We start from the raw sequence: 7322 nt of genomic DNA, 5'->3' as shown, positions 1-7322 counted from the left end.
GGGGGGGTTGGGCGGTGGGCACGCTGTATCCGATGATTTGCAAGGTCCCTTCCAGCCCCTAACAACCTATGAATAAGTCAAATAAGCATGCTAAATCAGATCACATTCTATTTAAGGCATTGGAAAATTTTCCAATTCAAAATTTTCCAGAAAACCCACATCTCTGCTGCTAAGACCTCTTCCCACTGCAAAGTGACCACTCTGTACCAGCCTCAAAAATCTTTCACCAGCTCCCAGTCTCTGCACAAATAGTTAGTCTTTCTTCCCACCCCCAATTCCCAGGCCCAGTCCCCCTATTCAGCCAGATCCAAACTTCCTCCACCAACTCTAGTTTCTGTTCCTGCCCTAATCGAGTCCCAGCCCACTCCTCTTCTTTCCCTTAATCCAGACTCCACTCACACATAGGAGCTCTGAGAGGATGGCATCTAGGCTGCAAAAGCCCCAAGCTGCGAAGTAACACCAGCTGTGAAAGCCCCAAGCTGTTCAACAAAAATATAATCCTCCCAGATTTTAACCACTAAACTTTTAAGGAATCTCTGCTGAACCTGTGCAAGCAGATTCCTCTCCCCCGCCCCACAGCAACACTTAGAACTTGGTTAAATTTAAGTGAATTTTTGCATGTATGACAAAGAGCTATGCCTGACATGGAAGCCACACCAAAGAAACATAAGCCTGTCCAAAGCAGGAGGATACTAGGGCTGTTTAAAAAGTTTTGGTGATCTTTTCTAACACTGCAAAACATTTTTCCTTTGCCTCAAACAGCTGACCTCGTTTGGGTGATATTTCTCCCCAAAGAGCTACTAAAGGCAGACAATCAAAATTAAGAGTCTTAAGCCAAATAGTTAAAGCTCAGCAAAACTGTAAGCAATGTTAAAAAAACAAAACAAAAAACCCCACACTTTAATGGGAAGTGTCAGGCCCCCATGACAGAGTTCTACCAATCCCTCCCACATACAACGCATCATAAACAGTTGGAAATTTCAGCAAATAAGTGAGCCAAGTGGGATCTTGATAACACTTCTACACGACACTTGTAGAGAACTGCCTAAGAACCATGCTTAACGAATATGAAATTCAGAGACTTTTGCAGCAAGCATTTTTCTATAGCTCTGGACAAGCCCAAAGAGAATCTTTGGAGGGTGATAAACATGGATTTCTATTAGAACAGCATTTTTCAACCTGTGGGTTGTGACCCAAAAGTGGATGAAAGGGTCGCAAACATTACCAGAAAAAAATGGAAAACCACGGATTTTCTTCTTTAAAGGAGCAAGGGGCTGCTTGGGGCTGGGGAGGAGTGGGAGGAGGGGAATTAGGCAACAGGCACCACATGCATGTATGCATGCACATGTGCACGTGGCAACCAGACAGCGTGGAAAATAGCTCCTGAAGCTCCCTGCAGGTAAGTCTATGGGGGCACAGGGTGCACAGGCAACACACTGGGAGGTATGGAGAGGGGGGAAGGTGTCCCCCCACAGATTTGTGTCAGGAGTGAGGGGCACCAGCAATTTGCATTGTTGAATTGCACAATGATGAGTGTCACTTGGGAGTAATGGACAGCCACATGCCGATACTGCTGTTAATGTTTTCCTGTTGATTTCTCTCTTTAAAATTAAAGTCTGTTGAGTTGCTTTCACTTCTAGTGTGTAACAAGTATTTTGGGGCCAAAATACTTGTGCGTTTTCTACTTTAAACTATTTATTGGGTTAGGACTGGTCATTGATGTTTACAATGGGTTCTGGGTGCAAAAAAGGTTGAGAACCACTGCAGTAGAAGGCAGCTTTGTTGTCCCTAGCTCTAGACCCATTATCCTCCTAGATTTACTTTAATCATAAGCTCCCTGGGACATACCTCACTTTTTTGTTTTGTATTAGTACAGCAAGTAGCATAAGATGTTCCTAGTCCCTGACAAGGGTGCTATATGTTATGGTAATATAAACAATAAAATTAAATGCCCGATCTTTTCTATTAAGGCAAGAAGAGGTAACATAAGCAGAATGCTGTCCCTAATCTGAACTGGTTTTGCTAAAGCTCTCTTTCTAAAATTCCAGTCCAAATCATTTGACAAAGATATAAGCTACTAAAAACAGTGTCACATATTCAAGCATGAAGGAAGAAAATGTAACATGCAAGTTATATGCTGGATAATACATCAGCACAAATCTGTAGACACAAATCTGTATTCAAAATAAATATCAGCTGAACAACGCTAATTATTTAATAATTTGGGGTTTTCCTTGTTCTGTTAACAGAAAGAAGGCCCCAAACCAAATGTTTGCTTTCCAACCTCTCCAATACTCCCCAGCTGTTCCATCTCCACAATTAAGGAATTGACAGAGAAAATCTTCTCTTGAGCACGGTTCTGTTTCTGAAATAACATGGGTCTGATGAATGTGTATGACTAGTCAGATGACATGCAGTGCTCCAACAAGTCAAAGGGGGCTCACTGAACTACTATACGCATTCCTGTGATCAGCCAGGTAGTCCTTGGGGAAAGGAACAGAAGTGGAACTTGGGAAAGCAAGTAACACAGAGAAACTTGCTAGTGCAATCTTCTGTCTGTCATACCCGAGCCACCAGTTTCTTTGCCTTGTACCTCTCCATTCTTCCCTTCCTCTGCCCCCTTTCTTGGGACATGAGCTCCTCCACCCATAGCTCCATTTCTCCAAAGCGTAACTGCTCTTGTGGTACCCAGCCTTCTAGAAACCTCATTTTAGTCTTCTCCCACCCATTTCCTGTATTATCTATCTCTGCATTTGAACTGATTCTCTTTTATTATTATTATTTTAAAAAAAGCCCATGTGGGAAAAGCCTTTTAAATTGAATGTGCATGAAGGTTTATGCCAAGTCACTCCGCCTGCTTTAGAGACATTTTTCAAACTCTGAAGCAAACTACAACCTGTAATAAAGTCCTAGTAGAGCTTTAATTCTAGTTCTCTGTTAAGGGCAGTCTCTATGACGAGACATTTAAACAACCGAATCAGCTATCCAGAATGCGAGTAGTGTGGAGTTAGGGCTGAGACATAAAATACATGACAACAGCAAACTCCCTAACACCCCTTCCCCTACCTTGCAGGTTAAACACATTTTTTTAAGTGAAAACTTGGGACACTGGGCAGGGAGTCCAAGGGCTGATCTACACATTTTCTCTCATATTAACTGCACTAGTTCAGAAACTCTAAGAGGCTTAAAACCTGATATAGTTCAACTGATGTAACCCCTAACATGAACAATTTATTTTGCATAAACACCTTAAATGTTGTTACAACTTACTGTATGATTTATCAGTAAAGAAACCCATATTTAGAGCAATGCAAATGGAACTGTTTTGATAAGGGATACAGAACAGTTGGCAAGGTGAATTGGCAAAAGAAAAGGGTATCACCTCCCCAGTTCTGTCCCCCATCACTTTTCTGTTTTCAGAAGGAAAAGCAACATTGAACTGTAAAGGGCAAAGCAAGAAATTATTACTCCTCCTGCTGATCCTTCACTTCCAGCCGACTCTCCCCCATGTCTAGCTAGCACTGATTCGACATACCCTCGACAACCCAATTCACCTTATTTCCCATTCCCACGCAGGCAAAACTCTCCAGACCTCTCTCGGCTCCATGCAACCCAACCCAACCCAACCCAACCCAACCCAACCCCCCATCTTTTTGGAAATTTCTACACGCCGTATCCCCTTGCCCAAGGACTTCTCTTCCTACTAAACTTTTCCCTTTTTCTACTGCTGACCTTTAAACTCAACACATTCTTCTGACATTAAGAGCATAAAGTCTTTCCCCTCACATGCTAGAACACCGAAACACTTAGCTCAAATAGCCTTATTTTGCTGGGCTTGGTAAAATAGCAGCAGAGGAAATATGCACATGACCAGAAACTGGCCCATGGAAGTTTATTGCTCTGTGGCTCCTTCCTCCTCTGTCTCTAACCTCTACGCTGCTTACCCAGGAGCTCCTCTCCAGAGGCTGTCAGATACACTGCAGCTCCCAACCCTGAAGCTCCCCAGTAGGCAGCAGGTAATAGTGCATCTTGCAATATACCACATGCACTTCACCACTACAACAGCAGCAGGGAGGCTCAGTATCGTTAGCCCCTAGTCCAGGGGTGGGAAATTATTTGGGCCTGTGAGCCAAGTAAGGAGTTTTGCTGAGTTGCTGTGGGCTGGGTCAGCAGCATCCCCTCTTCCCCCTGCACAACAGCTCACAAAAACTCCTTATGTGGCCTGCAGGCAGGCAGGGAGTAGTGTGCAGGATGGGCAAGCAAGGTGGAATCATGGGATGGGTTCCCAGGGCAGTGATAGCATGAGGCCGGGGCTGAGCCACAATCTGCTGCCTGGATGGCCCTGTGATACACGCAGGTTTCATGGGCAGGGGCATGCAGGCACTGGATTGTGGCTCTGCCCCAGGCCCGGGTCTAGGCCTCATGCTGTCACCACTCTAAGATCCTGACCCCAGCCAAGGACACAGCTCCCTGCCCACCCACCTCCCCTGCCACACTGCATGCCCTGCCTGCACCACTCCTGGCTGGTCTCCATGGAGACCCCAGAATCATGGGGCAGTAACAACACAGGACTGGTGCCCAGGGCAGAGCAGTGATCCACTGCCTGCATGCCCCTGCAAAATCCCTCAGTGAAGCAGACTTTGCACACCCCTGCCCTAGTCACTAGCTGCCTCAGCAGCAGTGTCACAGGATAACCTATTTCCTGAAGGTTCAGGAACATGCACTGAAATCTTTACAGGTGGATTAACCATATTTTTAAATTTTTGCTGATAGATTAAACTAAAAAAAAGAAAAGAAAAATCCAAATTCATTCTGCAGCTGAAAACTTCACACACATGGAAGCTCCTGAAAAGGAAGTACAGACCACCTCTGGCCCAAATTATTCATGAAGGGTAGAGCACCAAGACCCCCAACTCCACACTGTATTACAGCCACAGTTAAGCCCTGCTCCCCACCTGTATGTCTTGCCATCCTTGTGCTGGTCCTCATCGTCCTCGTTTGATAGCACGAATGGGTCACTCATCTCTGGCAGCCCCGACTCCTGCAATCGCTTCTTCTTGCGACCCCGGGGAGGTTTGGGGGCAACTCCCCCACCCCCTCCACCCCCACCCCCTTCAGAGAGGGCAGCAGTCCCTTTCTTGGACAGATCAGGTACCACCTGGAGGGCAGCCTGGGAACCATGAGGCAGTGCGGAGACAATCATGGGAGCTGAGATGGGGAAGGTTTGGGCAGAGGCAGCTGTGGTCACCAGGGAACCCGAGGGAGAGGTGATCACCAGACCAGGACCTGTAGGGAGAGTGAAGTGGGTAAAGTCAAACATCCATCCTTCTAAGAGACATCCAACCTTCTCAACTCTTGTGTTCCAAAAACAGGAGCTCAAAATCAACCCATAACCCTGATCCACAAGGAAGCAGGACTACCCTCTCAAATCCTCCCCCACCCTCTGTTACCAGAGGTCAAATAGGTATCCATAACAAGCAATATGGTGAGAATCCCTCGCGACACCCATCACTTCAAGGATCAGAATTAATCTACTGGTTCCTGAGAATTTTCAGGACCTATCCACTTCATCCCCTTCAGACAATGGAGTCACCCTCCCATTCTATCAGAAGCCTCTGGTGCCCCCTTACCTGCTGCCATGAGCCCAGCAGACTGTACTGGCACCACAGTGATGTTCTGAGTCACGGGGGCCTGGCTGTGTGGGGTCAGCTGCTCTGGCTTGGTGTCTGAGTCCATGGAGATGCCGGTGGATAGAGCCACAGATGTGGGCACTGTCAGCAGGGTTGGGTAGTGGGGGGGAGCCAGGCTGCAGCCCTTCTCTGCAGGCAATAGTTGTTCTTTCATCTTGTTAATGAACATGGTGTTTTCAATCTAAATAGGTAAAGAACAGAATTATTTCAGAACACTCCAGAGTTGGCCTCTCCCAGCAGCATGAGTAAGAAGAGGGGTGGAAACACTCGCTGCAGGCGAATTTCCAGCAAAAAAAAAAAAAAAAGACCAATAGGCCATATTGAAAGACAAAGCTCTTACCTGTCCTGAGACTGTGGGTACAGTTGGCCAGAAGTACGGAGAGGAGTTGAAGTGAGATTCTTCCATCCTAGCTGGGCATGGGGGGGAAGGGGGAAAGACACACACACACACACACACACACACACACACACACACACAAAGAGAGGAACATTAAACCCAGAGAGACTCAGAGACACAGACTAAAGCTGTGACAGCTCTCTGGGATCTCTCCCCTTTCTTATTCAGAGCTCCTCTTCTGATCCTTTTGCTCCACCAGGGAACAAGTCCGCTGCTCACCACTCCCACAGGCCTGGGACCCTGTTAACTACCTCCTAAAAGCTTGACACTTACTGACCTCCACCCAGAAGATGACTAACTCTCCCTCTCCAAAGGATAGCCAATATTCCCAAGTCATCACCTGAGTGTAGGGGGGAGTGTGATGGAGTGAGGAATTATGTTTCTGAAGCTGTGACCCTCCACACATGGAAACAAACATTTTCATCAACATCACCTACAACCCAACCCCTAATTGGTAAGAATTCCAGATACTGCCTATCAGTGTCCATACAACACTAGGGACCATAAACAGCAAGCGGATGTTAGCAGGGTGTTACACATGGGGAAAGACAAGCAAAAAGAGGAAAACAGAATTGCCCAAGATAACAGAGAACCAGCATCAGATCAAGAAATATAATCTAGGACTCCCAGCTTTCTGCCTCCCACTGCTATAGCCACCTGAAATCAACTCCCATGAGAAAGCTGAAAACAGAACTTAAGAGATTCTGACTTTCTTGATGTAGCTGACTCTCAGCACTGGGGAAAGAACCCAGGCAACCTGATTCTAACCTCCCTACTTCATTCATGTTTGACACAGGACCGTACAAGAACCTTGTCTTCTCCACAAGTCACTGTCACTCAATCCCAACTCTCCATCCAATCTGAGGATCAGCAACAAATCAAAAGACAGCCCTCTGAAGATAGGAGGAGCTTAACCTCTGCTGACAGCAATTTCAGGGGACCTAAAACATTGTGCAATCTAACATAGAATCCACTCCCTAAGGCAATATGCTTAGTTAGTGGTTTCACAGGCAATGAAGACTGCTATTTAAAAAAACTAAAGACATCCCAATACAAAAGTCATGATGAGAGTGAAGGCTGACAACATTCATTTACACATATAACAAGTGACAGTTAAACTCCGTACAATAAAAGCTATGCTTGGAGAAAATCCAATATGCAAAGCAAGGTGCTTATGACTCAGGAAAGTACGGAGGTTCCATAGTTTCATAGTTTCTAGGGTCGGAAGGGACCTG

At 46.0% G+C, this 7322-nt stretch overlaps 1 protein-coding gene across 11 annotated transcripts in view; it reads right to left on the bottom strand.

The window, feature by feature from the left end:
* Positions 1-7322, bottom strand: part of ZNF384 (zinc finger protein 384) — a 32011-nt gene that overhangs the window by 14835 nt on the left and 9854 nt on the right. For 7 of the 11 annotated variants that reach the window (XM_019527007.1, XM_019527011.1, XM_019527014.1 and 4 more), the window contains 3 exons: positions 6031-6101; positions 5631-5871; positions 4956-5286 (listed from right to left, as the gene is read on the bottom strand). In XM_019527007.1, the coding sequence (XP_019382552.1) occupies positions 4956-5286; positions 5631-5871; positions 6031-6101 (643 nt within the window). Of the gene's footprint in view, positions 1-4955; positions 5287-5630; positions 5872-6030; positions 6102-7322 lie in introns of those variants that run through there. The other 4 variants (XM_019527015.1, XM_019527013.1, XM_019527017.1 and 1 more) reach the window with 2 other exon arrangements.

This window comes from Gavialis gangeticus, unplaced genomic scaffold (assembly GCF_001723915.1).
Source record: "Gavialis gangeticus isolate Ggan-Ray unplaced genomic scaffold, GavGan_comp1, whole genome shotgun sequence".
NCBI classification, from domain to species: domain Eukaryota; kingdom Metazoa; phylum Chordata; order Crocodylia; family Gavialidae; genus Gavialis; species Gavialis gangeticus.
The sequence above is the reverse complement of the archived record's forward strand: the minus strand, read 5'-3'. Positions and strand labels throughout refer to the sequence as shown.